Source organism: Haemorhous mexicanus, chromosome Z (assembly GCF_027477595.1).
Source record: "Haemorhous mexicanus isolate bHaeMex1 chromosome Z, bHaeMex1.pri, whole genome shotgun sequence".
NCBI classification, from domain to species: Eukaryota; Metazoa; Chordata; class Aves; order Passeriformes; family Fringillidae; genus Haemorhous; species Haemorhous mexicanus.
In genome coordinates this window covers 16,723,577-16,740,419 of record NC_082381.1, presented here as the reverse complement: position 1 = coordinate 16,740,419, position 16,843 = coordinate 16,723,577, and the positions used below count along the sequence as shown (strand labels likewise).

The window sequence follows — 16,843 nt, the reverse complement described above, 5'->3', positions numbered from 1 at the left end:
GAGCTATTGGTTATGCACTGTAAGAGGGCTTAGCACTGCTTTGAGGAAGTGTGTGTCCTGCCAAAGGAGTCCTTTTTGTCACCTGATGTTGTAAAGTCGTTGGCCAAATGCAGGCATCCATTTTTTTTGCCTCTGCAATTGTAAGGTTTGCAGACATGTGCGGGTGTTTTTTATTTTTGCCTTCTTCCTATACAGTTGGCCAATTACTGCGGGTGTGCCCTTTTCCCCCTTTCCTTGCACAGTCAGGGGACTTGTGCAAGTGGGTTCTTGTTCTGTTTTTGTTTCCTGGCCTGCAGACTCATGCACCACTGGTAAAATGATAAAGTGAGAGCATCGAGCAGTTGGCAGCGCTTATTTGTTGGTGTCATCCTGCAGAGTTGTTAATGGTTCGATGGGTGTATAGAAGTTTTTTTGTTGGGGCAGCATATTGAAAGAAAAATGGCATGGAGATGCCAAATGTTTGGTAAAGCTCCTGCCAACAGCTTCAGCTAAAAAGTGGATGTCTCCTGCCCAGCATGGTGTGTGTAGGCATCCTTTCTTTGTTCTCTGCAATTGTAGAGTCTGCAAACACATGCAGGTGTGCCTTTTACTCTTGTAGAGTCTGTAGATTTGTGCAGGTATCCCTTTATCCCCCCTATTTTGCTGTACAATCTAAGAACTCATGAAAGTGTTTTTTCATTATCATTTTTTTGCATAGTCTGCAAACTCATGCAAGCGTCCTTATTTTTTCATTTGAGTTTCATCTAAGTCTGGAATTTGTGCAAGGGTCCATTTTTTTCCTCTTTTCACTGCACGCTCTGGGCGTTCTTGCAAGTGGGTGATTTCTCCCTTTTTGTTTCATGATCTGCGGGCTGCTGCAGTATTGCTCAAATGGTGAAGTGAGTCCATAGAGGAGTCGGCAGCGCTTTCCCCGGCCCGAGCTCCGCCGCTCCACAGAGCAGCCGCCCGCCCGAGCCGCAGGTGCCCCCTTCCAATGGGGATGCCCTGCCCGGGGCGCTTGGGGGGCTGGAGTGGGGAGGTCGGGGACCGTTCCCGGCCCTGGCCCGAATGTTGACAGCCGCATCTTGCCCGCAGGGAAAGCGCAGGAGGCCCTGCAAGAGCGATTCCTCTGGGTTCACTGCTGCTGCGCCGCGCCTTCGAATGGCAGCGTCTACTCGGGGACGTGGCGGCGGACGGGGCCCCGGTGGGAGGAGGGGTGTTGCGGTTGGTTCGAGGCTCCCTGCGGAGTCCCCGGGGCGCCCCCTAAGCTGTATGTTCGCTGGTAGCAGCAGGCAGGCAAGGAGATTCCACACGGCTTCTGAGCCTGCTTATGAGATGAGCGTTTATTGGGGGTGCCACCCCCGGGAGCAGCATGGTTTCTGAGAGAGAAGGGGGGAAGGGGAAGGGAGGGGAGAGAGGGAGAGCCTGGGGAGAAAATGGGCCAAGGCCGTGTCTCGCCTGCCTCGCAGATCTTAACAGGGAGATTCAAAGGGGGAACGGAATAAGACTTGGGCCAATGGGATTACAGATGCATGATACTTCAAGGGAGGATCACAGACTTAGAATAAACCGTACATTTTCGAGGGGTGAGACAGAGTGTAACACTGAACTAAAATGTAACAGCACGGAGGGGCTGGCAGGGGGGCAGAGGAGGTAGGAGGGCGGCAGAGGGGGAGGACGGGGCTTGGCAGGGTGAGATCTGCGTTCAGCCCTTCTCTCCCCTTGGCTCGCGGCTGGCCATCAAAAGTGTTCCACGGGATTCCATCCGCTATTAGGGGGAGCTGGTGAGTGACCAGGGCCAGTGGCAGAAACCGGCACGTGACGGGCAGGGTAAACTGAGGCCTGACAGAGTGGAAGCCGCCAGGATGCCTGGAGGGAGAGCAGGCGTGAGCAGAGTGGAGGGCTCGGAGCATCCTGGGCTGGGTGAGGGGTTCCAGACCCCTGGCACGGCATTAGCGCCACGGACGGCATTGTGGTCTTCTTGCGGCCCGACGGAACCCATGAACCCAGGGAGATGGAGGTGCTGGACAAGGTGTCCACTGGGTTCCATGGTGTTGTTCAGCTCTCGGATTGGTGTGAGCTCCTTAACAACTTCTTGTTAGTGATGGAGTGCCCTGAGTGGTCGCAGGACCTCTTTGATTTCATTCTGCCTTGGGGGCTCCGTGTCAGAGAAGGTGGTGCAGGGGCTGTTCCTCCAGGTGCTGAGGCCGTGCATCACTGCATCAGCTGTGGGGTCCTGCACTAGGAGATCAAACCGGAGAACATCCTCCGTGACCTGGCCACCGGAGAGGGAAAACTGATGGATTTGCCTGTGGCACCTACCTCCAAGACACAGCCTGCCCACACTTTGCAGGTGAGCCCATCCAGGGCCAGGCTCCTGCTCGGTCCCTGCATCTCATGGCCCCCACCAGGCTATGGTGCCAAGGATTTCCCCGTTTGCTTCCAGTCAGGAGCACACCTGTGACCCACAGAGATCTGCCTATATGAGACAGAAGGAAAGATCAGAGGAATAATTCCATGTCTCTCACTGCTAAACCAGTTCTTCTCTTCCTCATAAAGACAACATACAGTTTTTGTGTGCATCAATGGCAGCTTATAGCACCTGCAGAGTGCAGAGGCTTTTTGCCCTGCTACTGTGCTACAGGCAGATTTACCAAAGAAGCAGCATTACCAAACATGGGGATTCACAGAGGGACCACAAGCAATTGACTTTGTGCCACTTAATCTCAAAGGTCACTGCTCTTAGCAGACACAGATAGAAGAGACTCACTCAGTCCCTGTTTGCTCTCTTGACTCAAACCTGGCAAGCACAGCTTTCCCTGATGGAGAATAACAACAAGGGACAGTTCCCTCACAGCCATGCAGCTCAGAGATCTTCAGGGTACCATCAGCACCCGGCTTCATAAGTGACCAGTTCTGCTGGGATGGAAACCAACCACCAAATCCTCGCTGCCTTCAGCTGCAGCAGCAGTGCCAGCATCGGATCCCCAGGTCTGGGGCTGGCCAGGACAAAGGACACACACGGCGCATTGCCTCTGAATAATGTGGCTTTGGAAACAAGCACCTGCCACTGTCTCCTCTTGTTTGTGCTGGGGTCACACCAGCCTGAGGCACCGGGCAGCCCTCAGTGCCACCTGGGACAGCACACGACAGGCCCTGGCCTCCGGGACCAAACATGGAGGGAATTTACTCTCCAGACGGAGCTTGCAGATTGAAAAGGCTGCTGTGAGCAGCCACCTCAAAGGGCAGACAAATGAAGCTCTCCTGCACTTTAGCTGTGCCACACAGCTACACAACCCTGGGCAAATACGGCGGAGCACAGGGGCAACACAAGGCACAGGAAGAGGGACAAAGCCACTCAAGCAGAGACACTTTTCATGACTTATGGGCCCCAGACAACCCCAAGCGTGGTGTCACCCGGCAGTCCTTATCTGATGAAAAGGAGCAGGTGCAGCAGGTGCTTTGCCTTGCTGGCCAGGGTCCTGCCAGGCGCTTTCCTCTCTGCTCTCCTGTACTGCCAGCAGACATGCCCACCTTCTTCGTTGCACTTGCAGAGCCTTGAACCTATTAGCCATGGCCCCCTGGGGGGGGGGCAGTCACAGGGGGGATGTGCCAGCTACATGGAGCAGGAACCAAAAGCATCGATGTGCTCTGCTGAAAGCCTGCATCTGCACGGGATGTTTTGGCTGTGGCAAGATCCACTCATACAAGAGAGCAGTCATGATGGTTCTTTTTACTGATCTCAGAGTGCAAAACACAACACACTGGGGATTTCAGTATTAATCAAAACAAATGCACCTTTATTGAATGAACACAGCAAATGCGATAGACAGATTTAGGGAGAGGAAAAAGATAAAGGGGGAGAGAGATACAGAGAGGGGGTATAGCTAGCAAACATAGAAAGACAAAGTCCTCGTAGTCCAGCCAAAGGAGTTCGCCTAGTCACTCTGGGGAGTGTCTCTGTCGAGGCAGTCCCCACACAAAGCAGAGACCACAAGCAGTCTCAGATGACAACTCTTCATTAACCAACATGGCTGACCTTTCATACACGTCCTACCTCTTTAGACTTCTTTTACCCTAACTATTGGCCACAATAAATCAACATAATACTATTCTTGAAAAGTTACAATGACTTCAACTTTCTAAAAATACTTTGTCCAGCTGCAAAGTTCTCTCCTTGTCTTTCTTCCATTCCTCACTTCTCCTGGTCTCCTTGCTTACAGCCTTGGAGAGAGATCCTTGCCAGTTTTTTCTTGCTTCTCAGCTTTCTTCTCCCTCCCTTAGCTAACAGGCCCACTTATAGCCCTTTCCCAAGGGGAGATCTCAAAGGTTCTGGTTATCTCAAGGTTCTAATAAAGTCCATTGCTGAAGGGGGGAAGAGATCTTGAAGTAAGTCTATTGAAATCGTTGAGGGGGAAAAAGAGACAATGAAGAAGAGATGTAACAGGTAGTCCATGTTCTGAGCAGTAGGCAAGGACCATTGTCTTCTTGCTCCAATGGCCACACTTGCAGGCAAATATGTCCCTTTTTTTTGGTCGGCTCCCCCACACACCTCCCCCTTGTTAGGGGTTTCAGTCTCAGTCCTTGGGAGGGGGGAGCTTCTCCGTCTAGGGCTCTCATGTCTCAGTCCATGAGAGAGAGGCTTCTTCCATCTCAGTCGGTCTGCCACGCTGGCTGAAAAGTAGATGCGGGTCTTCTTTGGACCACCAAAGGTGACCCCAGAAAAGTCCAACCAGGCCAAGAGGTGGCAAAATTCCTGGGCTATTGTCACCAAGCAAGTTCAAGCATATGGGGCGCCTCGCCCCCTGGCAGGCCCTGCTAGGAGCAGTCACAGTAGACACAGCTGCGAACAATCTCTCGGCAGGTCAGAGCTCTGCTCAGGGGCCTCAGGATGTTTGGCGTTCATCCACCACTGGCAGGCCAGAATTCCCATCAGGCTCCTCAGGGTCCCGATGCCTGTCCTTGAGACGGTTGAGAGGCAAATGAGAGGAACTTCAGACCGTCTCTCACAGGCTGCCCTGCTCTTCACTGGGTTTTCAATGGAAATGCAATTGCACTTTTTTCCTCATCCCCAAGTCCACGGCTGGGCAAAAACTGGCCAATGGGCAGCATTCCAAAGGCAGTGTATGTTGGAGCTGATAATGGATGGAGATCGTTCCCAATTCCAAACCAAACAAGGATGCCCTTTGGGTGGTGGACTTTCCAACTTCAAGAATCAATGGCCAGTTCTCAAGGGAGTGTAGAGCCTTATGCCCTGGCTGACAAGGAAGGGAATCTTCCAACAGGCTTGAGCTTGTATAGGATTACTATTGTGAGTCCAGCTCCAAGCTGCCATTGCAAAAAGCAATCCTGAAGTGGTCCTGCTCATTTGTTTCCATTCCTTTGTTTTCATTTGAAAAGTCCTTAGAGTGGGGATTTAGACGGCAAGGGGCCAACGTGGTCTGGAGAAGGAATAAGAGAAGCACAGTCTTAGTAAACAACACCAGGATTAAACCAGCACAACAGCCAAGCAATTTCTCTGAAGTATTTTGTCTCCAATGACTGGTGACAAGTCAGGAGTCTGAAGGGAATCTAGGAAGCCAACTGTTCTCATCAGTTTGGCCAGACAAGCACACACACCATCACATTGGCTAGGTCACAGCCTTCTGCTACTCACAAAACAATCCCTGCTTTTGACTTTACTGCACAGGAAAGCTCAGGCAAAGCCCAGCCACACCCAGCCTTTGCCTCAAAGGCAAAAGGAACGCCCAAGTGCTCCCTGCCTGCATCCAAGCACCACAATGCTTCTGAAGGGAGTCCAAAATGTCTCTCCCAACACCAAAGAGAGGAGATACATGTGCTACAGCTCATGCTGAGGCACACACACCATACACTACTCAATCAGACAAAGAACAATACACAGGACGTACTCAGCAGCTTCAGGCACCTCCTCAGCCAGCCCGCTCCCACAGCTCTAGCCTGGTTCTGCAGGGGGGTTCCTGTGGGACCTCCCTCCTTCTGAGACAAAGCTCTGGCTTCCCCATTCCATTTGGGCCTGAAACACCATCCCTGCCTTCCTCAAACCTGCACTCTGGTAGCCTCTCACCTGACCGGTGCTTTCCCGCCTCCTGGCACCAAGGTCTCTCCAGCACTGTTTCCCAAGGGCCAGCTAAGAGACAATGCCACCCTGACAGACAGTGTCCAGAGAAACAGTGCCCATAAGGAGGGCAGAGGAGTCCAAAACAACACACAAGCTCTCTTTTTACACCTTTTGCCTTTTGACTTGCTCTGCTTCATACCTCTTCTTGTACAGCTTGCATGCTGGCAACTTCCTGCTTCATCTCAAGCAGCCTCTTCTCCTGCTCCTTCTGTACCTCTGCAAGGAAGTTTGCCCCTTGTGCCAGCCGCTGCTGTGCCTCCAAACGCTGCCCTTCCGGCTCCTGGTGAGGGGAGGAAGGCACTTCCACATGAAGTCCCAGCCAAGCTGCCCCAAAAAATCAGTGGAAGCTTCACACCACCCACCTGAAAAGTGCACATCAGTAGTGACTTTGTGCTCTCCAGAAATGCTATCCTAAGCAGAAATTCAGATGGAGGATCAGCAGGTGGGAGAAAAGAAGATGCCTGCTTTCCTGCTCTGATGGCTGCCTGTTTCCTGGCCCCTCTCTCCTCAGGATTTCTACCTGCTCTCAGAGGCTCTGGTCTCCAAGTGCTGAAGTGGCCTTGTCATCACCTTTGCTTCCTGCATTACTTTGCTGCAGGGATGACAGCAATCAGCCGGTCAGAAGAGGCTTAAGAGAGGCTCCGCTGATTGGAGAAATGGATGCTGCCCAAAGGGAAAAAGAAACAAAACAACCCAAATTAAAAGAGACAAAGGAAAAAGGAACCATTCTTTTAAAATCTGAGTTCCTAACAGGGTCAAGCTGAATTCATCTAGCCCCCAGAAATACACAGACATCGGACTGAGAGCACCATCAGCCAATCTGCCTTCATGTCCAGGATGCTGCTATTGCAGGAAACATGGCCCAGAAGTGCACTAGTCCATTCCTCAAGGTGTCATCACTTCCTGGGATTTTGGTCCTGATATCACTGAGGGATTGCTGCTTGCTGTCCAAAGGTTTTGTTCCTTTTAGGAAAGTCTACAGACTTATTCTTTTACTCCTCTTTGATATTTGAGACATGGGCTATATGGGTGTCCAAGGGAGATGTGGAGCATAAGGCATTCCTCAAGAGACTCCCGAGAGCTCTGAAAAGTATTGATCCCACATGTTGTTCTCAGGATGCTGGACATGCAGGTTTACAGCAGCAAGTCAGGAGCAAGGACACAAGCAGCAGGGCGCAGATGTGCTCAGCTCTGGCTTGCAGGAAGAGCGGCGTCTGCCTCGGCATGCCCCCCCTCCTGTGCTGGCTGGCATCTTCCTTCACAGCAGGCACAGGCAAGGAAGCGGCCCGGTCACCAGCTCCTTGTTTGCCACAAAACCTGGCAGCAAAGCCACAGCCGTTCTCATCGTCTTGACCTGGCCAGGCAGCACATGGGGCTGGCACAAATCCTGCACAGCTGTCCCCGTTTGCCTGGCAGAAACCTCTAAGAGTGGGCTGGGAGGGACAAGCTGGGTGCCCTCGGATGCCCCCAGTGAGCCCCCGCAAAGCCCCTGCCTTTTACAGATCAATCTAAAACCACTTGGCAGGGATTGCTTTCATTGTGTTCTTCAAGTTCCCTTTCCCTGGCATTGCAATACTTCAGTTCCTTTACTACCATGTAAACCTGAATGCTCCAGCCGAGAGCAAAAGAGGGCCACAGAAATGACCAGAAGGTGGGAGTTCTCTTCTGAGGAACAGCTGTGAGAGTTGGGCTTGTTTAGCCTGGAGAAGAGCAAACCCCAAAGAGACCTCTCAATAATTGTAGGGGCTTCTAAGAACAATGGGGGCATATCTTGTAGCAGGGCCAATTGCAAGAGGACAAGAGGGAACCCTTTTAAGCTAAAAGACACTCGATCCAGATTGGCTCTAAGGAAGAAACTGTTCATGTGGAGAGTGCTGGAACACTGACACAAACAGCCCAGAGAGCTGGGAGGAGCCCCAAGCCCAGCAACATTCAAGGTCCGCTTGGATGGGACTCTGAGCAACCTGATCTACTTGGAGATGTCCTTGCTGGTTGCTTGGGTGTTGGACTTAATGACCTTCACTGATCCCTTCTAACCTCAAGCACTCTTGGATCCTACTTGGTTCCCATTTGAAAACCAACTGGAGTGGAGGTTACTTCGTGGGGGGCCCATCTCATTCCCTGGAGTTTTGCTGAGGAGCAAACCCTGACAGCAACAGCTGTTTGTCCGGCAGCCCCTTTGCCTTGTACCTGCAGAAGTTCCTTGGCAGAGCCTCGCCTGTCCGCATCCATCTGCAGGCAGCAGCCCAGAAATTCACACAAGCCACGGGGTAGCCTGAGCTTGTGCAGATTTGGCACCCCTCGCTTGGCTATCAGGTAATTAGCCTGAAGCAAAAGGAAACATGAGACTCTACGTGACTCTTCCATATCCTTCAGGGCTCACCTAGACCCCATCTTTTCAGCTCTAGTCTGCAGTGGCAAGTTCTTGCCTTTGCAGACGGTTAGAGATGAGCCTTCTCTCCCAAAAGAAGAAAGTCCCAGTGCAGCTCCAGCTATTCCAAGCTGCACCAGGTCTTGCCTTGACAGCTGATGTGAGCCCTAGGAAAATTTTTAGAATTGGGCCCTGGTGGAAGCCACTTCAAGCTGTGGGAATGGGATTTTGTCTAATGGACAGGGACCAGACGGGCACAGCTATCTGAACCTATTTGCACCTTACCCTGTCACTGGTTTCCCGAATATAAGGAGCCTCTCCTTTGGCCATTTCTATTCCCACGATGCCAAGGGACCAGGTGTCCACTTTGGGGCCGTATGGCTCTCCTCTCACCACCTCGGGTGCCATCCAGCAGGGGGTCCCGACCATCGACTTCCGTTTACTCTGCTCAGGGCTGAGCAGAGCACAGAGGCCAAAATCAGCTGAGGAGAAAAACAAACACTGCTTCAAGTAGGAAACCAAGGAAAAGGGTTCCTCACTCTCAGTCCCAGAATGCAGTGCTGAATGGAACTGCAAACGCAGCTGGGCTCTCTCTTTCCGCAGGGCTGTGGCCAAGGACATGGGCAATTGTCCATGTAAAAACCCCACCCACCATTTCCACAGTGGCTTATCCTCATTGCACTGAATTTTTACACTGTAACTCCCTCCCTTTGGAAGGAACACACACAAACCAAAGTTACTCTTGACACCTTGTTGCTCTCTAGACCACTCAGCACCATACAGCTGCACCCTGGCATTGCAGAGTGCTCCCTGCCCTCTCACCAGCACCAACTGCTGGCACCCGGCAGCCACTCCCAAGCAGCCCCACACCACCTCCCTGGAGAGCTGCGCCTGACTGGGAATACCCACCCAACTTGACGGAGCCATCCCGGCCCAGAAGGATGTTGTCACTTTTGATGTCTCTGTGGATCACCTGGTTGGCATGAAGGAAAGCCAGGCCTTGCAGGCACTGCAAGAGAAAAAAGAAACGGGAGGCCAAAAGTTACCCTGATCTGATCACATCACTCGCAAAAGGAGGCTGCTCCTGAAGATTCCCAGATCTCAAAGGAGCAGTGAGTGCTGGCAAGAGGAAGAGCTTGCTGCTGCAACACTAGGAGAGCAGGATCTTTCCAAAGGAGGCACATAAGATTTTGAGGGGGAAACATCAGTCTCTCCTCAAGACTGTCCCCTGCAAAGCCAGTCAGAATGACCACTGCTGTAGTGGATGCGCTCTCCCCTCTAGAGGACGAAGAACGGTTTTCCAGAGGAGAAAAAGTCCCTGCACTGGGTACAAAGGGGATCACTCTTGGGTGGGAGACTGCAGGACAGGGCTTCTATGGCTGCCTTAACAGAAGACTTAGACGTAGCTCATTTGTCAGTGTTCAGCAACAAGCACCATGCCGTCTCTGGAGACCTGTGACAGATGAGTCTCTCTTTGGCTTTGCCACTGGTTTTATACTCACACACCAGCACCTTTGTGCTTACAGGCAAAGCAGGCAATGCAGAAAGGTTCTGGATAAAGGCTTGGAGAGCAACAGGGCAGAACAGAAAATTAAAATGAAAAAGAGACAGGGAGTTCAACAATGGTAGATAAGAGTAAAAGAACAGACTACCGTAAGGGCAAGGACACCTAAAGGCAGTTCAGTGCAGATGCTCCTTCTTCTCTGAAGCGTAAGAGCAACCCAGAAAGAAAACTCTGAACATGGAATCTCTGCCTTAGCCACACATTCCAAGGACAAGCCCGTGCAAGCCATCCCAAGCACAAGCGGGATCCCTTACCTCCCGACACACTGTTGCCATGTGTCCTACAGCCATCCTTCTCATGCAGACCACATCAGCTAAGGAGCCTCCATCCATATATTCCAACACCAGCAGGACAGCCTCATTGACAAGGTAGCTGCAAGATGAAAGCAACAGCATGGAGATGAATGTGCACAGCTAAATTGCCGTATGGAAGAAAGACTACAGCTGAGTTTTGTTTCCAGGTCACTGCTAAGTGAAGACAGAATCAAATGAATTCACACTCCAGCCAGGCTACCCAGTGCCTGCCAACTGTGCCGCCTCAATGAGCAAGGCAAATCCACGGAAAAGGAGACGGCTTAGGTGGCAAGCAGGGGGAAAAGGCAGTTTTGTGAGGGCAAAGATAAATCTGGAAGTGGACACATCCCAGCAGCTGCTTCCTCATCTTCATACACAAATTGCACCATGAACTCCAGCAGCAAGGAGACACAGATTTCACGCCTTTTACTCAGGGCAGGTGGGTGTGCAGCACTGCCATCACCCTTTGGAAAACCTTGCAGGAAGAACAGTCAGAAACAGGAAAAACTATTGGCGACCTTGCAAGTGACTCCCACGCTAGTCTTTTGGCATGCAAGGCAATGGAAAATAGTGGGAACAGCGCAAGGGAAATAATTTCGCGGATGCTTTCTCAGCACTTCTCCTCTGACACTTGGAAAAAATCACGTCCCAAAAGAGCAAAACAACATACAGCCAGTGAACATACAGGCTGCTGCCTTAGTAAGAGAGCCAGGTTTCTGAGATCAATCTTCAAGCTGTTTATGCCAGGAACCATTCCTGGCAACAAAATGCAATCTCCTCCCATGTCTAATACAGGAGTGGATTGATGTTCATTGAAAGATCCATTTTCTGCCAGAACTACTTACCTTTCAAAGTAGGTGACAATATTGGGGTTCTTATTTTTTCGCATGACCAGGATTTCCTTTAACACTTCCTCACAGCCCTGGTGCTGGAGATTAAGTTGCTTTACGGCCACCTACGATGACATTAAAGGCTCTTAGGGACAGACATCACCAGAGCCTCTTTCTCTGTGCACTCACAGGCCTGGATGCCTTGTCACCTTGGTCAAAAGGGACTCTAGACCACCAACCACAAAGCGCTAACAGCACTCTCTGCACCCCCAGACTTCTCAAATAGACTTTGTTTAGCACTACTACTATCATTTGCACACGTCTTGCAAGCCAAAAGTAATTTTGGTCCTGTGAAGACAAATTGAAACCACTGAAAATGCGGTAGCATTTCTAGGGGCTTTGAGCAGCGTTTCAGCGACAGCTGCCATTCCTATTGTGTGCCAAATAAACACGCACAAACATGATGGGGAAAATGCTGTCCAAAACAGAACTCCAAAGCGACTCAAAGTAAAGATACAATCTTAGCACATCCTAACTTCTGCAGTTTGGGTTTTATAACTCTGAAGGTCAATCTTGACCATGGCTTAGACTTGAAATTATTTCATGTGTTTAGCAATGAATAACCCTCTTTATGGTACACGATGGATGCATCCCAGCTTTTAAGTACAGGGCTTAGGGCTTTCGGACACCTCCTGGACCTCCCTCCAAGGGAAGTACCTGATCTCAGCACCACTGGTGGAGAAGGAACTACCTTATCTAATTCCTTACTAGTCAGGAAGATGGAATGCATTTCCTGAGAGCCAAAAACCAGAATTCTGAACTCTGAATTTTTAGCCTCAAAGAGCTGCGTGATTCTTTAAAACACCTCCATGTCCTTTCAGTACAAACAGCATTTCCATAGTGAAATGTCACCAACACAGGATCAACACAAGGTTGTATTACTTAAGGCTCTTCATCAACTTCTCATTTATCTGTTCGTGTTTGTGTTTGTGTGGGTGTCTGTGTATGTGAACTAGGTTCCCTAGGAGTAAAAGGCAAAACTGTGCTCGACACAAGATCTCTCCTTCTTTAGGTCTTGCATTATATTTTCAAACGGAACCACGTGATGGAAAACAATGGGAAATACTATCTGTCTCTGAACCTGGCCTTAAGAGGAATTGGGCCAGAATGACAGCTCTTGCCATCAGCTAATCTATGCATATTTATCCAGTAAGTCCAAGCTAGGGTGTCCTTTTACGGAAATACACCACTGCCATCTTCACATCCATTCAGGTAAGTAGAAAGGACAAAGTCTCTCCAAAATGCATTCTGCAGCCAGCCTCTATACAGGATGCTCCTGCGGGACAGCCTTTGCAGCAAAGACAGGCGGCCCAAAACTCTGGCCACAAATCACATGCCAAGGGAAAGCACTCAAGAGCTGCAAAATCTGCATGGGCACTTACCGCTTGTCCTGTGGCAGCGTTGAAGGCCTTATAAACAGTGCCAAAACCCCTAGAAACAGAGCAGTGGCAAGAACAGAGAAGTTGTTCAGTGCTGAGAAGCAAAAGGCAGCCCAGGCAGGAGCTCTCTGCTGCCTGCAGTGCCTCTAAAACACCGGGGTTTGTCTGCTCTTCAGCCAATGGCCCAGCAGCCCAGTAGCCCTCTGCCCTGCAGAGTGTCCAAGAGAAAAGCTGGGTCCAACAGGAAGAAAAAGGGCTGCTACAAATCTCAAATGTACACACTAGATGATGCATGCAGGGCTGTTCTTTGCCTTTTCCTTCCTGGGTCGGTGCCTATGGTGTGCCTTTCCAGGCAATGAGACACACAGTCCTGCTGGGCCTTCTCACCGCTCTCTTTTGATCCTACCTGCCAAACTCAGGCAATGCCACACAGCCTTTCTTATTTTCCTGGCCACCGAATATGGTTTCCAGCACAATACAGCTGAGGAATTCTACTGAGAGCTGTTATCTGACAGCTCTCAGGTGGGAAGCTGCTCTCTCAGGTTTTTTTCATTCATGAGTCTGGCCATATGGCTTTGAATCATACAAAACCATGTATCCTTGGAAAACAGGCAAACTGGTGTTACATCTTGGAGGGACAGGAGGGCTTCCAGGTCCTGCTCCTTCAGGCAGCCAAGACATTGTCAGCATTCGGTTATCTTTGATGATGCCTTGTACTGCCACAGCACAGAGACAGGGACAATCTGGAGCCAAGGTCTGAAGATGCTTGCAGCTTGCCTAACTTTACATGTGATGTTGCACCACCAAAATTCCTGGCCTGTGGTTCTGCAGAAGTCAGCGTGGCTGCACTCACCCACTGCCAATACGTTTCCACCTGGCGTACTTCTTCTCTGGATCTCCCACACTCACCACATGCCCTGAAAGAAACAAAATGCAAGAAGCAAACTTCAAAACATAGATCCTGACTTCCAGGAGATCTGAAACCCAGCTCCACTCTCTGGGGCTTTGAGCAATTTATGGTCGCTTGGCTAACAATACCATCAACGAGAACAGCAGCAACAGCAGCCTCAGCAAGACAGGCAGCTCTGGCCTGTACAGAGTCTGATTCTCCCATACTCCTTTAAAGGGCTGCCTTGAGGGGAATGTCCCAACTTTCCCAGCTTTCTCCTTTCCCTGTTTCCTCATTGGTTGTGTGGCCCCTGGTGGATGGCCCTTTCCTCCCTGAGAGCCAATTCCCTTTGCCCTGCCCTTTGGTACCGCCACTGCACCAAGCCTTACTTAAACATTGTGCAGAGGACATGGCTCATCTTTTGTCTCTAGTTCCCCTTTGGCGTGCTCAAATAAACCTTGCTGGAGCTGACCTTCTAAAAGGCCTCTTGGCCTTGGTGCACTGAGCTTGCAGTGGTGAGTGTGGTGTGTGTGGACTTGACTGCCTTCCTGAATGCTTACCCAAGTGGCTTTTCCACAGGAAATGCCTTTTGGGAAATAGGTAGCAGCAACCACCATCTAAACCCCCTCGCTGCTACAGTGGACCCCACTCAAGACAGAACATGATTGTCTTTGAATTCAGACCCACGGAGGAGTCGATCAATCCACCTTTTGTCCCAACAGCTGATGGCAGACACTGAGTCAACTGGGCCCTGTTCTGAATAACCTGACCCCATATTCTCTGACAGCACTGCACTGGCAGCTCTTCCTAGTTGTAAGAAGCAATTCAGTTCTACTGAAGAGTCATTAAGGCCTTGGTGTGATTTCCTGGAGTGCAGGAATCTGTGCAGGGATTGAGGCCAATGCTCAGTATTCCAAGAATATTTACCAGCTGGGCACAAGCAGTGACAAAGTGCCTGGTACTGGAGGAACATGCAGCAGAGAGGCTGCAGGCTTCCTTCTGAGAAATGCCTCAGAGCACTTTTATCTGACCATGCCACACAGATGTGTGTCTCTGATGCATCTTCCTAAGCACAGAACTAAAATATTAAACAGGGATTGTAACAAATGTGTCCTGGTTTTCCTTTTTTGGGGCTTTTTGAAAACAACTCTTCCTCTCTGATAAATTGGGATTGTTCTAAGAATGTAACTTTTTAACTTGTAGGGTGTACTGAAAAAGATCTCTTCCTCTCTTCTTTGTGCTATTGCCTGATGTTCTCTTCAAAGAGTTCAGGCTAACCAAAATGTCAAATTCTTATCAAACCACAGTGTAGAAAGAATAGTAGAAGTATTGACAGTCATGAAAACAACACCATTATTAAACCAGCCACACAGCCAATCAATTTCTTCGAAGTATTTTGTCTCCAGTGACTGGTGACAAGTCAGGAGTCTAAAGGGAATCTAGGAAGCCAAATGTTCTGATCAGTTTGGCCAGACTAGCACACACACCTTCCCTGAGTCATTGGCTAGGTCACAGCCTACTGCTGTTCTGGACACAATCCCTGCTTTTGTCTTTACTGCACAGGGAAGCTCAGGCAAAGTCCTCCCACTCTCAGCTTTTTCCTCAAAGGCAAGAGAAACGCCCCAAGTGCTCCCTGGCTGCCCCCAAGAACAACCCTGGCTTCTGTAAGGAGTCCAAAATGTCTGTCTGACACCAGAGTGAGGAGGAACATGTGCTACAGCTCATGCTGAGGCACACACACTATAATACACTGCTCGATTGCACAAGAAATCCCCAGGACGTACTCAGCAGCTTCAGGAACTGCTTCTCTCTCTCCTGGCTCGAGCGGGGCGAACTGCTCATGCTCCGGTTTTCAGGCTGCGGAGAGGAGGCTGCTTCCGAGGATGCAGCTGCAGCGGCAGCTTTGATGGCAGATCCTGCCTCCATCTGGGACAAGAAATTTGGTTGTGTCAGAGAGGTGCCTGGCAGAGATGCCCCAGACACAGCATTTCAAAGGCCAGCCCTTAGGAACAACACTGGTGTTAGGCTGCAAGCTGAGCTGTCAAGTCTTCCTCCTCAAGGACAACCCAAACAGCAGTCAGAGACTAGAGCTTGTCACAGCCAGCCATAGTAGAGACTGGGAAAGGGAAAGAACAACTGCACATTTCACCCCTTTCTGAGGACTGCATTCACCATGGACAGGGACAAGTGCTTCAGAATCTGTGTGGGTCTCCATGCTCACCTGAACAAACCCCTCAAAACACAAAGCAAGCTCTAAGAGGCCAGCAGAAATACATTCACAGGATTGCTGGCCCAGCGGCCAAAGCACAAGCCCTGCTGCCTAGGGCAGCAGCTGAGATTCAGTGGCCCAGTAAGTGTCCTACTGACCAGCTGCCATGGAGACCTCAGAGCGTGGCAGTCAGACACGTTGCCCCCATCCACCTGCTGCTCTGCAGGGCAAAGGCAACAAGGGCAGAGACCACTCATTGAGTGACTGCAGTGCCTCCTGTTCTTTCACTCACCTGTTTTAGTTCAGCCAGCTTGTACTGCAGCAGGACCTTGCGCATCCTCTCCATGTTTTCTTGGTGGCTCTTCTCCATTGCCTTCATCTTCCTCTGAGCTTCCTGCAGTTCTGCCTGCAGCTTGTCCTTGATATTTGGTCAAAAGAAATTTTGCAGGCACATGCCATCACGCTCAGATTCCCTCTTTTCCAGGCTCGAAAGCACTTCTATTCCTCTACTCCCTTCTGCTTCTCTACCCAGATCTAACCTTTCCATGCTAGCTGTTCTTCCTGGTGCTCAATGCTGGAGCCTGCCAGGCTCTGTGCTTCCAGTGCCTGCAAGTAGTCCTTACCCCCCGTTGCCCTCTAGCAATGCTGTTCCTACCCAGAAGTTAGCAGGAGTGTCAGCAGGTGGCAGGAAGGAAATGCCACCTCCCTCCCCTGCTCCGATGGCTCCCTGTTCTCTGGCCCCTCTCTCCTCAGGATTTCTGCCTCTTCTCAGAGGCTCTGTTCTCCAAGTGCCCCTGCCATTTGATCATGGAAGAGCTACAGATGGACTGCGGGATGAGGACAAGGCCAGCACACCTCGATGACCCAGTCACAAGGCAGGCCACCAGCTGAAATACTAGAACCATGGGGCCTGTTGCATCAGCTTCAAGCTCTAAGGGAAGGCCTCTGTCCCCCATGGAAGGACAGAAAGCAAGGAGCCCACTTGCTGGGACTGCTGTTGGAAGCAAGGTCAGCAGCAGTCTGCTGCATGGCACGAGGCTGTGGGGAAGATCCTGCCCCTTCGCTGCCATGCTTTGGGTGGTGACCACCCAGCCTCCTGGGGAACTTGGCTTATGCCCATCCTGAACCTG

General features: G+C 50.8%; 1 protein-coding gene across 1 annotated transcript in view; it reads right to left on the bottom strand.

Annotated features, from left to right (window-relative positions):
- The window catches only part of LOC132322438 (uncharacterized), a 29,232-nt gene extending 13,149 nt beyond the window's left edge, over window positions 1–16,083 (bottom strand). Inside the window, exons 1-10 of the mRNA XM_059836931.1 lie at window positions 16,006–16,083; window positions 15,289–15,430; window positions 13,469–13,532; window positions 12,619–12,667; window positions 11,192–11,301; window positions 10,308–10,425; window positions 9,404–9,462; window positions 8,775–8,943; window positions 8,309–8,443; window positions 6,258–6,398 (exon numbers count right to left, since the gene is read on the bottom strand). Of these exons, the coding sequence (XP_059692914.1) occupies window positions 6,258–6,398; window positions 8,309–8,443; window positions 8,775–8,943; window positions 9,404–9,462; window positions 10,308–10,425; window positions 11,192–11,301; window positions 12,619–12,667; window positions 13,469–13,532; window positions 15,289–15,430; window positions 16,006–16,083 (1,065 nt within the window). The remainder of the gene's footprint in view (window positions 1–6,257; window positions 6,399–8,308; window positions 8,444–8,774; window positions 8,944–9,403; window positions 9,463–10,307; window positions 10,426–11,191; window positions 11,302–12,618; window positions 12,668–13,468; window positions 13,533–15,288; window positions 15,431–16,005) is intronic.
- Window positions 16,084–16,843: the final 760 nt, after the last annotated feature.